The 17,363-nt window shown below is 39.9% G+C and overlaps 4 protein-coding genes across 5 annotated transcripts; 2 read left to right on the top strand and 2 right to left on the bottom strand.

Annotated features, from left to right (window-relative positions):
- Positions 1 to 2,418, bottom strand: LOC128737442 (PR domain zinc finger protein 15-like). The gene is made up of 2 exons (XM_053832077.1): positions 2,166 to 2,418; positions 1 to 2,034 (listed from the first exon to the last, which is right to left on the bottom strand). The coding sequence occupies exons 1-2, from the start codon at positions 2,265 to 2,267 to the stop codon at positions 88 to 90; spliced, it is 2,049 nt and encodes a 682-aa protein (XP_053688052.1). The 5' UTR covers positions 2,268 to 2,418; the 3' UTR covers positions 1 to 87.
- A 4,550-nt stretch (positions 2,419 to 6,968) lies between these two features.
- Positions 6,969 to 8,605, top strand: LOC128737758 (transcription factor grauzone-like). The gene is made up of 2 exons (XM_053832463.1): positions 6,969 to 7,117; positions 7,221 to 8,605. Exons 1-2 carry the CDS (start codon positions 7,016 to 7,018, stop codon positions 8,562 to 8,564), a joined length of 1,446 nt encoding a protein of 481 aa, XP_053688438.1. The 5' UTR covers positions 6,969 to 7,015; the 3' UTR covers positions 8,565 to 8,605.
- Positions 8,606 to 9,122: 517 nt separating this feature from the next.
- Positions 9,123 to 11,313, top strand: LOC128737561 (zinc finger protein 354A-like). Its single transcript, XM_053832230.1, has 2 exons — positions 9,123 to 9,259; positions 9,329 to 11,313. Exons 1-2 carry the CDS (start codon positions 9,158 to 9,160, stop codon positions 11,297 to 11,299), a joined length of 2,073 nt encoding a protein of 690 aa, XP_053688205.1. The 5' UTR covers positions 9,123 to 9,157; the 3' UTR covers positions 11,300 to 11,313.
- A 261-nt stretch (positions 11,314 to 11,574) lies between these two features.
- Positions 11,575 to 15,935, bottom strand: LOC128733876 (U2 snRNP-associated SURP motif-containing protein). 2 transcript variants are annotated; one of them, XM_053827725.1, is made up of 11 exons: positions 15,880 to 15,935; positions 15,620 to 15,736; positions 15,372 to 15,465; positions 14,953 to 15,305; positions 14,109 to 14,878; positions 13,804 to 14,046; positions 13,558 to 13,744; positions 13,067 to 13,500; positions 12,679 to 12,996; positions 11,980 to 12,612; positions 11,575 to 11,908 (listed from the first exon to the last, which is right to left on the bottom strand). In XM_053827725.1, exons 2-11 carry the CDS (start codon positions 15,692 to 15,694, stop codon positions 11,821 to 11,823), a joined length of 3,195 nt encoding a protein of 1,064 aa, XP_053683700.1. In that variant the 5' UTR covers positions 15,695 to 15,736; positions 15,880 to 15,935; the 3' UTR covers positions 11,575 to 11,820. The 2 variants fall into 2 exon arrangements, with proteins under 2 accessions (XP_053683700.1, XP_053683699.1); XM_053827724.1 differs by having other exon boundaries at positions 15,804 to 15,916.
- Between the last annotated feature and the right edge of the window lie 1,428 nt (positions 15,936 to 17,363).

Raw genomic sequence — 17,363 nt, 5'->3', positions numbered from 1 at the left:
ATTTTCAAGTTGGATTTTTTGTAGCAATGGAATGTGGTTCACTACATGAAAAATACACATTACCCTACGATCAATTAGCCTACCAGTTTATAGAACTTCTAACGAACTTAGATCACAAGAATGAGTCGTATCTGTCATTTCCATTTGTTCATCCGCTGCGGGTAGCCTTTTCTTGGCTCGCGACTTACGCTTATACTTCTTACGAATTCCCAAATGGGAGGTACGGTAGTGTTTGTTAAACATGTGCTGGGAGTGGTAAACTTTGGCACAAACATCACACACAATTTCCTCCCCTAACTTGTGAACGTTGATCTTATGCACTCGTATCGAACAACGTTTCATTTCCATGCCGCATATGTCGCACGTTACCATTTCATGCTTATAGGAGTGCAAGGAGAGAAGCGCTTTGGTAGCAAACGATGCCACGCATTGATCGCATCGGTATAACTTTTCCTCTTCTTTGACGTGTTTCCTTATTATATGAGCTTTGAGCATTCGTTCCACTGCAAAAGTTGCTTCACATTGTTCACATTTTACTCCCTGGGGCTTTTCATGTTTTGCAATGTGCTCTAGGATGTGACATTTAGCCCTAAAGCGTCTATTACAACATGTGATGAAGAAACCTTCATCTCGATGGTTTTCCCCAAAATGGAGTCTCAAACCAAGATAGGAATTACCGGTGTAGTCGCAAAGCTCACAGTCCATTTTGTAATACGATTCTATGATGACATCCTCTTGTTCATGTTTTTCAAACATTTGCGCTGGTACATGACGAATGCTGTTGACTGATTTGACGGGTAACCCTTTCTTATGACGCATTATGTGCAGAACTATTTCACACCGCTGAGCAAGCTTACTACCGCAGCAGTTAACAAAAAATAATTTTTCAGGGTGGCTTAAACGAAAATGTTCCTGTCTTTCCATATAGGTGAATATTTGAATTTCACACAACTCACAGTTCAATGAGCTATGTTTGGCAATTAGAAAGTCTTGCATTTTGCGTAGTAGCACCTGCTCTTCTTCAGTTTCGTTTTCCGGCAGGGTATGCGGAGGATCAAAGCCTCCAGCAACCAGTTCTTCTCGAAATTCGTTGATTAGTGGATCATAATTAGAATGAAGGTCGCTTTGCCATTCTAAATTGGATGACTGGGACATTTCGATTGTGCTTGAGACTTCATACTCCGTAATAACTGACTGCTTTTCAGTTACATCCGACTTTTTTGCGCGTTTCCAGTGTCGGTTTAGGTGACGCATAATGCTAATCCTCGTTGAAAATCGTTGTTCACAACAGGAAATGTAATACTTCTCATCGGGGTGGCTTTGGCGAAAATGGAATCGGCGATCGTCCTGATTATCAAGCTTCGCCCTACACAACTCACAGTTTAGGCAAAAATAAATTTGCACCAGATGGTCCTGGACATCGTGCAATTTTTGTTTTTCGAAATGGTCTCCCTTCAGTGCCAGCTCCATATTTGGTAAAGGTTCGTATCCTTCCAAATCTCGTTTGAAGTCTGTTAATATTGAACTAAAAGCAAATAACACCCTTTGCTGCCAAGATGTGGTGTCCTTTTTTTGCGTCCAAGATATATGTTTTTTCAAATGATCGGAAATCATCTGATTACTGGTTAATTTCTGTTCACAGCAGGATACGTAACAACGTTTACCGTGGAATTTCTTAAAGTGAACTTCAAGTTTCTGATAAGTTATTAAATCCTTTTTGCAGATGTCGCAAACCATGTTTAAGTAACGATTAACCAAATTCTTGTCAAATGTTGCTGGTATTTTAGTTTTTGTGGTTATTTTCAACGGACACGTTTTTTGAGAGGCAGATGCTACATCTGCAAATTCAGTGCTTACATCTGCTATCGTGGTGGCTACCTGTTCCGATGTTTTCTTTTCTTGCATCGATTCCTCAACTGTTTTATATAGCTTCAATTGGTTCTGCTGCACTTGACAGGCGTATTGGTAAAATTGTGAAATTGTTAATACACATGCTGGACATATCACCTCGGCAAATCGGTTATCCTTAGTTATCTATAAATAGAGGAAAGCAATTAAAATTACCTAGTACTATATCTCTCGTACCGAAAATATAATGGTACACTTTAGAATTTACGAAACAAAAACTAAAAATGCTCTTCATAAACAATATTATAAAAGTTTACCTCGAATGAAAACACTAACTGTAGTTTGTCTCTAAGACTGTGAACGTTGTAATTCTTTTGTAATAGAAGAAAATCCTTCAAACACAAACGACAAGTGTTCATCTTTCTTGCCAATGCCAAAACCAAGAAAAACTATCCGGACTCACTAAAAGTATCGTGAAGTTTCCTAGTCCGTTGTTTGTTGAAAACGTTGAAAATGATAGCAGCAAAACCAAGTTTGTTGTTTATGTTTACAGGCAGAGCAACACCGAATTCCCGGAATTCCTTTCAAGATCTTCACGCAAGGATCACGATACTCCTGAAGGTAACGCAAATAACGCACCTGTTGACTAATAGAGTGACTATATATAGAGGGGCGACAATGTCAAAATTGGAATGATAATTGAAGATAGAACTAACAAAAGGGCGAATGTCGCAAGCGTAAACTAACCGAGTGAGAGTTGATTTTCCTATGCTGGCCTAGCAAAAACTAACTCTCACTCGTTTTGTTTACATTTGCGACATTCGCCCTGTTGTTAGTTCTATCTAGAATTCTCCGTCAGTGTCAATCCAATCGAGCAGACGCCCAATCCAACGCGTATGCATGAAAGAGAGAAAGAAAATGCGCATTGCATACTTTTGGGATGACATATGTCGCCGCTCTTTATATGTCGATCCACATTTGAAAAGGGCGGATAAGCCACCTGTCAAACAGAACAAGTGAGAGTTCATTTTCCTGTGCTGCTCCAGCAAAAAGTAACTCTCACTCGTTCTGTTTGACAGTTGGCTTATCCGCCCTTTTCATATATAGTCACTCTACTGTTGACAAGGCAAAAGCGCAAAGGCATCAAAGAAGTACAGTATCACTCCGCTAATTCGACACCTCATTTGCTATCCAGCTTTTTACGAGCCATAATGGCGGACGTGTTGGTAATATTTGAACAGTATTTTTGACATTTCCCTAATATATCGCACGCTTTCTTCCGCGCGTTCACAGTAAAACTAAAGGAATGCACGGAAAGAAAACGTGCGATGTATTAGGGAAATGTCAAAAATGCTGTTCAAATATTACGAACACGTCCACCATTATGGCTTGTAAAATGCTGGATAGGTTGTGTAGCTTCTGAGAAAAAGGTACATAAAGTTTGAAAATCGTGGTTTTCCAGGAGCGGTGTTTTATTCCGCCGAAGTTGTTCCACGATGCACTGAAATACTTATATGTATGATCGTTTTTCAACCACTTTTCGTGGTCGGATCATTACACATTTAGTATCAAAATAAGTGAAAAAGACTGCAGAATCAAAATCTGAAATAAAAAAAGATTTTTTCAAAATTTTCAGTCGTTCATGTCTCCTTAATTGCTCTTCTGAACAAACTGGCGTGCTTGAGCTCGAAGCTAACTAAAAATTTAACGGCATTTTATTGAATAAATTCAGCATTACTAATTATAAAATTAATTTAGGCTTATACAAATTTGAAAAAAAGTTTATGTCACCCCCCCCTTCAAAAATTTTCGAAATTTGAAGGGGCAAAAAAATAAAGTGCAACATTATTATGTTGCATTCTTTAGTGATAAGCAGATTTTTTACAGTTCAACGAGTTTACATCTCTAAATTACCCAATATGTGCAAAGTTAAAGAAATTATCCGGTTAGTCACGATCAACTTTCCTTCACCAAGCAGTCTGATTCTCGCTACAGGTCACAGACGACTATTGTGCTTAATCTTTAAATCCCGGCGCTGAAAATTGGGGTGCTTGAAATCAGACTTTTGGCTCTATTTACTTTAAATTTTATTCCAATTTAATTCAACTTGTTTTAAAAGAACCGAATTAGGTTGAGGCATCAATAAACTAAACAATATATTAGTGAAATTTGGTACCGCTTTTGACGGAGATATTCAGAATTGCAGTGGGGTTATTTTTTCATAGGTAGTAGATAGATTAAAAAAAATACAACAAATTAGACAATCCGGAGTATCAGCTTTCAGTGCTTTTGGGGCTCCAATTGGTCGTTTTATTCCGTAATGTCCAAGAAACTTACCCTAATTTTGGATGTTAGGGACGTAAAACTTACAATTTTATCTTGCAAATACAATATTTTACCACGCATTCGATGCATGCAGAAAGGATGTCAGTGAGTTGTTCGAAAATTTTCTGACTATTGTCATGTTGTGATTATCATTGGGATAAATGGTGGCCCCGACCATAACATCAAATCAAGCCATGCTGTTATATTGATTTTTTACTGAGCTTTATCTTCTTCTGCTTAAAAAATGGAGTTTTAGTAAGGAAATGTGCGAAACTGGAATTAAATTGGAATAAAATATTTATTGCTAGGCAGTCGAAACGGTTTATCTCTCAAAACATTTCAATGATTCGCAAAATCCTGGCGCTTACGAAGAAATATGCAATCATTTATACTGGTCTTATAACAAGACATTGTCCGAACCACTATCATCCGAAGCTTAAAAAAAGACCCAGGACGCCTGTTATGCTGATATCCGGCAATTTTCAATTAAAGATCAAGGTTCTTCGGAAGAGGGCTGTTAAAACTCCTAATATTTGGAGAACAACTTCCACCGCAGTAGTAAACTTCATCCGAAGTGCATCACCGGCCTGAAAAAATACTGTTAGTCAAGCAATGACAATCGCTTCTGATAGTTCTTTATTCTAGTATTCTTTAATATTTATACAAAGATAAACACGTTATTGTTGAGAACCAGCAGGAATGACCTGATATTCATATCACTAAGAGGTTAATCAAGAAACGAGCGGTTTCAAACGTAGATAGTATCAGAGATTTTGTTCTTAACAAATGCCGGTAGCACAGCACAGTAGCCATTATTATCAAGCTGATTTATCTCCACCACAATGCTTACTTTATGTGCTTGAATCAAAAAATTTTGAAGGTTGGTTCGGTTTGAACTAAAAGTTAAGTACTGTACAATATTTTTGTATTAAATTTGTATTGTCAATTGCAAGGAAAATTGTACCATCCAAAGTGCGATATCGCTCATAAAAGTGCTATTTTGCATTAAATCGTTTCGGTCTCTTCGGCGCACTTATTGCTTGGAATATAACGAAAAAGTGCACCGAAGATACCGAAACGATTTAATGCAAAATAACACTTTTATGAGCGATATCGCAATTTGGATGGTACAATTGTCCTTGCAATCAGCAATATTAATATGGAAAAATAAACAGTGGTTTTTTTTCCTTCGTTTAGTTATTGAAGGTTGAATGTTATTATTTTTTTCTTGCCCCCCCCCCCCCCCCCCTTCAACAATATTTCGGGACCAGGACATAAACTTTTTTCCAAATTTGTATAAGCCTTACTGCATATTCAATAAATCTTCACGAAAATTTTCAGAGTTGTTTCCTCTTGGATGTGAAAAAGACGAAATTTCTAACCACCCCATCGACATCTCTGTAACGCGCTGCAGTGAACGTCAGCGACAGCATGTCCTGGGCTCAAAATTTGACAGCGGGTCCAAATCAGGCTGCTGGAAGTTGAGTGAAACGCAGTGCTGACATGCTATCTCATTTTCGCACACACGAGATGTTGGCAGCGAAAACATGGTTGCCTGCCGATGGGGTGTTTCTAACTCACACTGATATCGGTTTGACTGCCGGATTATCGAGTCGAAATATGGTATCCGGCCATTAATCATTCGTCGGATTAACGGGTTGACACTGAAATTATCATTTGTCGACCAACATTTGAAAGGGGCGGATAAGCCAACTGTCAAACAGAACGAGTGAGAGTTCATTTTCCTATGCTGCTCCAGCAAAAAATAAACTCTCGCTCGGTCTGTTTGACAGTTCTAGATAGAATTAACAAAAGGGCGAATGTCGCAAATGTAAACAAAACGAGTGAGAGCTAGAGTGAGAGTTATTTTTTGCTGGGACAGGATAGGAAAATCAACTCTCACTCGGTTTGTTTACGCTTGCGACATTCGCCCTTTTGTTAGTTCTATCTTCAGTTGGCTTATCCACCCCTTTCAAATGTTGGTCGACATTTCTAGATAGAATTAACAAAAGGGCGAATGTCGCAAATGTAAACAAAACGAGTGAGAGTTACTTTTTGCTGGACCAGCATAGGAAAATCAACCCTCACTCGGTTTGTTTACGCTTGCGACATTCGCCCTTTTGTTAATTCTATCTTCATTTGTCATGTTTGGCCAAGAGTTTGGCAACTATGGACTGTGTTACAGTGGTTACAGTAAACTGTGGTGAGCAGAGGTGCCACAAATACAGATATTTGTGCATACATAAATTTGGGACCCATCAATTATTTCAGTTGCTGTGATTTCTGGCTCTACTAATGTTCCTGAATTTTAAAGTAGTCCATACACTATTTATGTTATTTAAAAGATTAGATCGAGAAAATTAAATACTCCGGTGAAAACGGTAGGGTCCCAAATTTATGCATGCACAAATATCTGTATTTATGGCAGCTCTGGTGGTGAGTGCTATTCGCATTATGAAGTAATTTTCGGTTTCGTCACTAACAAGAATGACATTAGCTGTGGATCGGTTATGCTGGAGTGAGAGGGGGAGCGAAGAGTGGAGGAGAGGATCCGGGAGTTTGATATTTGATGTTTTTGATATTATTCCTACTGCAAACAGCCTCAGCCAGGTCCACAGCTAATGTCAAAAAATCTTTATATGTGTGCGTGGTGGAATACTTCATTCTGATTCTGATAGGATTCGGATTCGATGTATCAGAACACCCCTAAAATATAAACAACATAAACAGAAACAACAGTCTCTTGCGGCATTTACCTGACCTGTCTCCGCATAGCAGATCAGAAGACTCTCGCGAACTTTTTTAAATAGTTTTGGTATGTAAAAACATAAAACACTTCATAATGAACAGTTGTCGTTTGTGCCTAAAGGAATTTCTTTTATTAAAAAAAAGTTTTGATGTACACAATCTTAAGGACAAACTGCAGACGATATTTACTTTTGAGGTAAAATTTTCGAATGATAAACCACCCATAACTCTGATTTTCGTATAACATCATACTTTTGACCCATATTCTCAAAATAATGGTGGTTTCCCTTTATTTGTAGATAAAGCCTGATAAACGACTTTCCGAGCTAATATGTCCAGCATGTGTATTAACAATTTCCCACTTTTACGAATACGCCACTCAAGTGCAACAAAACCAACTGAAGCTTTATAGCACGATTGAAAATGTATCGATCAAAGGTAAGACCGCACGGGACCAAATATCCGCCGTGGCGTTTGCTTTTGGTTCAATATTAACAGATTTCAAACGAGATTTAGAAGGATATGAACCACTACCAAACATGGAACTAGCATTGAAAGGAGACCTTTTCGAAAAGCAAAAATTGTACGATGTCCAGGACCATCTGGTAAAAATTTATTTTTGCTTAAACTGCGAGTTATGTGGCATTCAGCTTGAAAATCAAGATGATCGCCGATTCCATTTTCGCCAGAATCACCCCAACGAGAAATATTACGTATCCTGCTGCGATCAACGACTTTCAACGAGGATTAACATTATGCGTCACATGAACCGCCACTGGAAACGTGGCATTAATTCGAGTGGTAATAAAAAACAGTCTATCCTTAGGAAGCACAAAGTCACAGACTCAGTGTTCCAGTCACCCAATTTAGAATGGCAGACGAAGCTGCATTATAAAAATGGATTACCTATCAAAACAACCAATAGAATTCGCCATGTTCCAGCGGAAACGTATGAAAAGCACGAGCAAGAGGATGGCATCATAGAGTCGTACTACAAAATGGACTGTGAGCTATGCGATTACACCGGTAATTCCTATCTTGGGTTGAGGTTTCATTTTCAAAAGAATCATAACGATGAAGGGTTCTTCATCACATGTTGTAATAGGCGCTTTAGATATAAATGCCACATTTTAGAGCATATCGCAAAACACAAACAACCTCAAGGGGTGAAATGCAAGCAATGTGTTGCAACCTTTCCTACCGAACGCTTGCTCAAAGCGCATATAACAAGAAAACACATCAGAGAAGAGGAAAAGTTATTCCGATGCGATCACTGCGAGGCATCGTTTGCTACTAAAGCACTGCTTGGGTTGCACACTTTTAAGCATGAAACGGTAACGTGCGACCTGTGCGGTTTGGAAATGAAACGCGGTTCAATACGGGTGCACAAGATCAACGTCCACAAGTTAGGAGAGGAAATCGTGTGTCACGTTTGTGCCAAAGTTTATCATTCTAAGCACTTATTTAACAGTCATTATCGGACCACTCATTTAAAAATTCGTTCAAAGTATAAACGGAAATCGCGTGCGAAGAAAAGGCCACCCATAGCAGATGAACCAACGGAAACGACAGCTAACATGGTCTGCGCAGTTGACAGTTACGATTTAGGATCGGTAGCCGACCAAGAAGGTTGGCAAGAATAAAGTAGTGAAATGTACGAATCAGGAATTATTTCGAAAAGATAATAAAGAAGATAAAACAACTTGTCTTGTGTTTGCTTAGTGCCATACAAACTCAAAAAATAAAAACGCATGTTTCAAATTTTTTGTACAGTAAAAATGAAATTTAAAAATCTGAGCCATTTTCAAGAGTTTTTTTCTGGACAAACTGAACATCGCATTGTTATTTTGTTAACAAAATTATAAAAAGATAGCACTTTCGTTCTGTAATTTCGCTTTTTGACGATTTTTTTATAGAATTCCGAAGGACTTGCCTTAAATTCTTTTAGTAAAAGTTTACACTATGGTTTATGAATAATTATTATAAATTTTTGTGTTCATAAGTTATGGATTATGCGTAAAGAATTTTCGATATGTTCTTCCTCACCTTCGCTTTATTACATTGGTTAACTACTGCGGCTTCGCTGGCTTCTTGTTGTTGTAAACAAAGTTGTTTCCGTAGCATAGCAAAACAGTGCAAAAAAACCTGGTGGACTCGTTACCTAATTTGAGGAATTATTTTATGAATTCAAAACTACGAATATTGCTTACTTTTAGCTAAAGAAGCACTTGTGAAGATGAACAGTTGTCGGTTGTGTTTGAAAGACTTTCTTTTACTACAGGAGAGTTTCAACATTCACACCCTAAAGGAAAAACTACAGCTTGTATTTTCGTTCGAGGTAAATATTGCATACCTATTAAGGTTTAATTTCTATTTAGCTATTACAATTATTTAATTTATTGCGCAGATCACAGCAGGTAAACAGTTTCCCGAGGTAATATGTCCCGCATGTGTCGAGACGGTTTGCCAATTTTACAAATACGCTTATGAAGTTCAGCAAAATCAATTAAAGCTCTATAGTGCGGTTGAGGATGAGTTGATGCAGGATAAACCATTACAAGTTATTCCATCGCCCGAGCAAGTTTTCACCATGGTAACAGATTTAAAAACCGAATCTACGGATACTATCGTCCTTAAAGAGGACGAGAAAAACCCATTAGAAACAGCGCCGAAAGCTGCTAAGTTCGAAAAGAATTTAATTAATCGTTACCTAAACATGGTTTGTGATATCTGTAAAGAGGATTTGTTTACTTATCAAAAGCTAGAGGTTCACTTCAAAAAATATCACGGTAAACGTTGTTACATTTCCTGCTGCGGACAAAAATTAACCAACGATCAGCTGATTTCCGATCATTTGCGGAAGCACATGAGTAGGATAAAAAGGAAGGATACGTCAACCTCTTGGGAAAAGAGAGTGATATTTGCCTTTGGTTCAATTTTAACGGACTTCAAACGGGATTTAGAAGGATATGAGCCTTTGCCGAATATGGATCTGGCATTAAAAGGTGATACCTATGAACAGCAGAAAATGTACGATGTTCAGGACTATCTAGTGCAAATATACTTTTCTTTGAACTGCGAGTTGTGTGGTGCAAAAATCAATAATCAAGATGATCGTCGATTTCATTTTCGTCAAAATCACCCAAAAGAGAAGTATTATGTATCCTGCTGTAGCCAGCGTTTTTCTACGAGGATAAGCATCATGCGTCACATGAATCGACACTGGAAACATGTGACCAACAAAAACGTTGCTGGAAAGTCAACTAGTAGTAAGCATGATCTGGGAGATTCAGTCGAACCAGCATTTCATATAAACAATTTAAAATGGCAGAGAGAGCTTCATTCTACTTATGATCCGTTGATAAACGAGTTTCGCGAAGAACTGATTGCTGGAGGCTTTAATCCGCCAGTGAAGCCACCGGAATTCAAAACCGAGGAAGAGCAAAAGTTACTGCACCAAATGCAAGATTTTCTGATTGCAAAGCACAGTCCCTTGAACTGTGAGTTATGTGGAACGGAGATATCTACCTATTCAGGACGGCGAGAACATTTTCGTGTGGGTCATCCGAAACAAAATTTTTTCATCCAGTGTTGTGGTAGAAAGCTAATCGAACGCCGCAAAATTGTTATGCACTTATTGCGTCACAAAAAAGGATTACCCATCACCCAAGCACACGCGATTCGTAATATTCCAGCGGATATGTATGAAAAACATGAACATGATGATGCCATAATAGAAGCATACTACAAGATGGATTGCGAGATTTGTGACTATACTGGTACTTCCTACCTGGGCCTAAGAGCTCACTTCCAGAAGGATCATCGTGAAGAGGGTTTCTTTATCACCTGTTGCAATAGGCGTTTCAAAACGAAGTTTCACATTCTTGAGCACATCGCCGGTCATCAAAAACCCGGAGCGGTAAAATGTGACCAGTGTGAAGCAACCTTTTCAACCGAACGAAAGCTCAAAGCTCACATGAATCGAAAACACGTCAGTGAAGATGAAAAGTTGTACCGATGCGATCACTGCGTGGAGTCCTTTGCTACCAAAAATCTGCTACTGTTACACTCCTACAAGCACGAAATGGTAACGTGCGACATCTGCGGGGCGGAAATGAAACGCTGTTCACTGCGGGTACACAAGATCAACATCCACAAGTTGGGAGAGGAAATCGTCTGTCACGTGTGCGCTAAGGTGTTCCACTCGAAGCACATGTTCAACAAGCACTACCGTGCCTCTCATCTGGGAATCCGCAAGAAGTACAAACGTAAGTCACGGGCAAAGAAAAGGCTACCGGTAGCAGATGAACCGACTACAGCGGCCCCTCTGACTTACGCGATTAGTTGTTACGATTCAAAGTCACTAACTGTTCTGTAGAATGTGTAAAACAAGGTGACAAGGTTCTTTTAAATTTTTTCTCTTATTGTACCGTAGCTGGTATTATGCAATAAAGGAATCGCCCTAAAGTTATTCGACATAATTCTATAAACAAAAAAATGATACGCCGATGGGACAACAATTTCCTAATTATTTCAGTTGATAACGGCAACACTTTCTCTGACCAGGGAGTTTTAAAATAATAGTTAATTTTAATGGGAATTCACACAGTTTTAGAAACGCTTCTAACACGCTAACTCCGCTACGAAGTTTTTAATCTTTATTCATCTCGGCAACATTAGCATGCACATTGGTTTGTTATGTGTCATCATAATCTGAAGATTTTAGGTTTAAAATGCAAACATTTTAGCAATCTTCTCTCTGGGATTGTACGTATACAGCACAGCATCGACGGTTTACGTTCAGTGGTCGGGACCTTCGGCCTTCGTAGCCAATCTCTCTGAGTTATCATTAAAAGGTCAATGTACTTACTTTTTGCACCTAGTAAAAGCTATGGGTATTTAATATTTATGCTTTTTGTGTTTTTCTGATCGGGAACTGGTAGCGTAACGATAAGCTTCTCGGCTTGATCTTGTAGGTGACGGAGACCTAAGAAATAAGCAACAGAAACAGGAATTAGACCCTGGGAAATTTGTTATTTAACATAACATTTAACATACCGATATCTTCGACTGTCCGCTTCGTCGTACTTTGAGCTGACGACCTCATACTTGCTACTGCTGCCAGCATACAAACGTTCCCTATCGCGCTCCCTATCTCGCAACTCACGATCTCTTTCCCGATCCCGTAGCTCACGTTCGCGATCTCGATCACGGTCGCGATCTTTTTCTCTTTCCCGTTCACGCTCTCTTTCCCGATCGTGCTTACCGGAGCTTTCATATTTCTCGTACTTCTCATACTTGCTGGTAGATCGTTCATCGTATAGCCGTGAGTCATACTTCGAGGATTCGTATTTGTCATACTTCGAAGAAGCCGCAGTTTCATATTTATCGTACTTGGTAGCACTAGAACCAGAAACGCGGGCGGGTGACTCCAGAAGATCGTATTTACTGCGGGTGGCTGGCGATAAGGAACGTTCAGTGTGATGTCGTCTAACAGGGGAACGAGAAGCGCTACGTGATGTCCGATGTCGAGATGTTTTACTGGTACGAGCCGGCGATACGGATTCCCGTTTGCTGCGACCGCTGCTGGTGGGATAAAGCGGCGATCGGGATCGACGAGAAGACTTAGAGCTGACTTCTCGCGCATACTCAGGCGAAGGCGAACGACGAGCCTTTTTGCGTTTTCGAGACCTGAATCGAACATTAAACAGGATGAATTTAAGAGAGTCAAGCTTATGGTATACGGGATGTACTTACACTTCAAGACTTGGGCTTCGTTTGGATCCTTTCTTCGAATATGAACTTCGGTCTTCGTACTCGTCGGTATCGTCGTCCGTATCCTCCTGCGACTCGGGCTGCAGTTGCTGCTGTTGTTGTTGCTGTTGAAGCTGATAGTGCTGTTGACGGAGCTCTTTATCTGTTTTCTTAATCAGCTTCCGTCTATAATGGGCAATTTCCTCGGCCAATGTCCAACCCACGCGTACCTGCCGTGCTCCCGACTCAAACTCATCCTGGTACTGAACGATTTTAACTTCAATTTCACGCAGACGCAACCGACGAGCCTCATCCTGATCGCTATTAGTAAAAGAAAAATAAATTTCCTCCAACTCTCATCCATTTGTTCCGTAAAATATAAACTACTTACTTCTTACTGTTTCCTTGCTCATCGTCGGAGCCATCTCGCAAAGAAATGGACGGCGGCTCTGGGGCGATTGGTTCAAGCGTTTCCCATTTACTGGTCGTAATTGCTTGAGCTTCGATCTGTGACGCGTCTACCGTTTCCCACTTGGATGGAATGAACGAGCCACCTGCTTTCCCCTTACTATTTTCACCTTCGAAATCGTTACCCACTGCAGGAGCTTCCAGAGGAATGCCGTCTATGTCTTCGTCCAGCGGCATCCCATCTATGTCATCTTCATCGCTGTAGATATCATGCTTTAGCACCGGTGTTCGTGCATCCGCCTCGGTTATGCCCTTCAGCATGGCACTTTTCAGCAGTGCTGCACCATCCAACGGTATTCCATCGAGGTCCTCGTCTTCATTTTCATCTTCGACTTCTTCCTCTTCTTTCTTTTCAACCTACGAATAAAGACTAAAATGTAATGACTTTATCATTTGCAAATATTACTATCATACGATTTGAATTCCTAAAAACGTATGTTGCAGTTTGGTGAGAAAATCCTTCGGATATACGGCCCATTCTTCCCATGCCTTAAAGACATTCATGACACGAGTTTTAAACCCTTCTGCTTTTAAACGACTCTCCAGCTGCATGTGATAGTTGTTGAGACTTTTAAAAATATCCATTAGATTTTTCTCCAATCTGTAAATGATCAATTGAATCAATCAATTGAACAGTATGTTTGCTACAATATATCTTACGCTTTTCGGAAAAAACTTGCATTCTGCACTTTCACGCTGCAGTTATGTAAAATATCCGATATCAGATAAATGCGTGCTACTTTTTTCTTCACCAGTGTTTCGTTATTGGCCAACGATTCCGCAATGCACTCACAAATCTCCTCGGCTGCGTCCGCATGCTCAATACAGAAAATCATAGCATCGGCAATCTTCTGTCGTTCCGGAGTTAGATGTCGAATCAAATCTTCGAGACGGTCGCGTTGACTGATATAGAAAAAATAGAACGTTCATTCCCATATGTACCTCCTAAAACCATCATAACTTACGCTACGGAAAGGTTGCCTTTATTCCCGTCGATTCCCTCTTCATCGACCAGCAGCTCGTCGGGCATTCCCTGAGTATAGAAGTTGATCGGTGGTGGCTTCCAAATTGAACCACCTTTAAACATGCGGAACTCTTTCGTACGCCACTCGCATGCAGTGTCACCTTGTAGCAACGAAAACAGCTTCCACCGATAATAGATGTGCGCTGGACTTTCATTCTCGAACAGGAACTTGTACATCGAATTGTCCATTTCGCGAGTCATTATCAAAGCTTCAAACATCGGGCCCTCCCGAATGACGAACTCAACCATACGATGGATCAACATAAGCATGGGACGCTCGGACGGGATCACTACCTTTACGATCGACTTGTACAACACACCGTCCATCTGCGTCTTAAGATCCGAATCACTCATGTACATCTTAGAGGTCATCATCGGAATATTTTCCGAATCAGAAGGATGAGGTTGAGCATTGAACGGAAGTCCCGACGGCGGAGGTGGCAGCGTGTAGATTACCAGTTTTGGTGGAATGTAGATGGGATGTGTCATGATGGGAACCGATTTACCCCAACCAAGTTTCATCTCGTAATTCATTACATCTTTCCCGTTTAAAGCTCGCAACGCTCGTTCAGCGTCACGGCGGCTCATGTACGCTACGAAACCACAGTTCCTACCTCGGGCACGCTCCTCCTCTGACCGAGGCCACATAATCTTGATACTCGCCAATGGACCGTACTTACCAAACAGTTCCATCAGTGCTTGTTCCGATATCTAAGAAAAGATTAGTTACACAATGTTTTTCGCCACCAAATTGTACAATTTGTGATTAAGTCATTCTGTCATACCTTTGGATTTAGGTTGCCTAGGTATAGGTTAGTCGTGTTCGGATCACCATTGTCAAACGAACCGGACTCCTTTTCGTTGTAGACAGGTTCTTGATCCACCGTCGTTGGTAGCATCGATTTGGCCATGTGCTTATATTTGTGTCGCTCCTCACGCTCCTCCTGGATCTGTCTTAGTTCCTCTTTGAACAGTTCTAGATTACTTTTCTTCTTTTCCTGAGATTTCTTTTTTGCCAACAGTTGATCCTTCTTGCTTTCACTGGCCAACATTTTAACATACTCGTTAGCGCGCTCCTGTTCGACGTCCAGCTTAGACGATGGTTTATACAGTTTACCTTTATCGCGAACATCTTCCTCTGAAAGCATGGAAAGCAATGAGACACTTTTGAAGCGGTAGCCATGTCAATGACAAAAGAACTTACTTCTGGAACCAGCGTCGTATGTTCCAGCTTTCACCCACACCTTGGAAATCTTGGAGGGAGCTTCTTGAAATGTTTCAACAAACTCTTTGAACGCCTTAAATTGTCAAGTACGATTAGAGAGCAGTTCGTTTCTTGGAGTGATTTTGAGATTTTCAAGGGCAGTTTTATGCAAGAATCATTTTAAGAATTAAACAAAGAGATGAAGGGGAAACTAAAATTTTTGGTAATCAAGTGAGCTTTTCACGTACGTGTGCGGCTGCCGCTTCGTCCTCTCGTTTTTTCTGCTCCTCCAATTCCTTCCGACTGAGCTGACGCTTACCCATCGTTCCGACGGTAAATGCCTGCAGCTTTTGTTCAGTGATTTTCTGTGAAAAAAAATGTTGATTCGTAACATTATACATACACAAAGTTGTCGCTGGATTTCACGCTTACCTTCATTTTCGATGAAGTGCACACTTTTTTGTGCAATTTCACACTTTATTTAAAGAGAAAATGGAACTTTACTTACAACAAAACACTATGCATTGAAAATCACTATTTTTTCCGATATGGCGACCCGCGACCAGGGGCTTGCGATGGGTGCCATGTTTTTGTTGCCAACATCTCAGCACATCTCGACAAGGTTGGCAGCAAATCTACCTGTCAGACGGGCGCTATTTCCTTGCATTTCTTGAAATAGCGCCCTTCGTTAAGTCGACTGTCAAACACCGTTCGTTAAGATAGGGATAGCACCCCGCTGCCCGCGACCCGCAAAATTTGCTGATGAAGAAGTGTCAAAAATTTCAGTCTCCTTCTCCCAGCGCACTATAACTTTCTGGCCAGAGATGCCAAAGGTTTTTACATAACGTGGTTAACAAGGTTAACAATGTTAACAAATCCAAAGAGTTGGACAAAATGGTCCTCGCTTCTTATGCAAAGGTAATTTTTGAAAAACTTTGCCTGCCAAATTATATCACGAAGTGCACATTATTTTTAATAAGTTAGTGTTTTGTTCAAATGTTGTGCATATACATAATATAAATACACTATAGAAATACCAGCAAAAGACGCAAAATTATGAATTGCAGATAAATCTGCCAATCTGGTATTCTTGTTTTTGGGTAGCACTCTTAAAAAATGGTAACCTTGGGGGAAAGGAATATAAATAAGGCTGTGAACCATTTCGCGAAATTTTAACTTTTTAAAGTTTAAAGTTTAGTTAAGCAATGAGTTACAACGTGAGGATATCTCGGGCTCAAAATTTGACAGCGGGCCCAAATCAAACTGCTGGCGGTTGAGTGAAACGCAGTGATGAAATGCTATTTCATTTTCGCACACACGAGATGTTGGAATCGAAAACATGATGGTTCTCTGCCGATGGGGTGGGTTAACGGGAAACTAGCAGTCATTAACTTTTCGTCGGAGAGCCCAATTTCGGAAGCAGTTCTTGAGCCCAAAAGCGGGGTTCGGTTTATAGAAATGAATTCACTGCGTTCTTCTTGCTAATCTGAACACAGCGAATAAATTTTCATGAACAAAATTTTTGTTTCAAACAATAAAACTGCTTTTAAAATTTTCAGAATCGATGACGACTAATTTCACCTTAAAATCAATTCAGAATGTGAACCATTTCATTTTTGACAGATTGATAGTTTGTTTTCTATAATAGCGGATTTATTTATTCAGTCCGGGTTGAAATTGGATGAATTTTTGATGTTCGTTTGCTCCTATTTGATAGATAAAGTTTATTTCATTTCAACCTGGGTTGAATAAGGTTTTGCACGGGCGAGCATAACCTCGCTTTTTTGACGTCTATCAGTGGTTTGTTTACATGGACTTGGATCGTGGGTTAACATCCCAAGTAATCAGTAAGCACTAAACACTAGTCCTTGGACAACATTGTACAAGCATACAGAACTATGATTAAAAGCATATTTTTCTTTATATACTTCTGTAGAACTCACATAATGCTAAAAAGGCGAAATAGCGGGTTGTTAAAATGCTACGCCACAA

This window comes from Sabethes cyaneus, chromosome 2 (genome assembly GCF_943734655.1).
Source record: "Sabethes cyaneus chromosome 2, idSabCyanKW18_F2, whole genome shotgun sequence".
NCBI classification, from domain to species: Eukaryota; Metazoa; Arthropoda; class Insecta; order Diptera; family Culicidae; genus Sabethes; species Sabethes cyaneus.
This window is presented reverse-complemented; position numbering and strand designations above follow the sequence as displayed.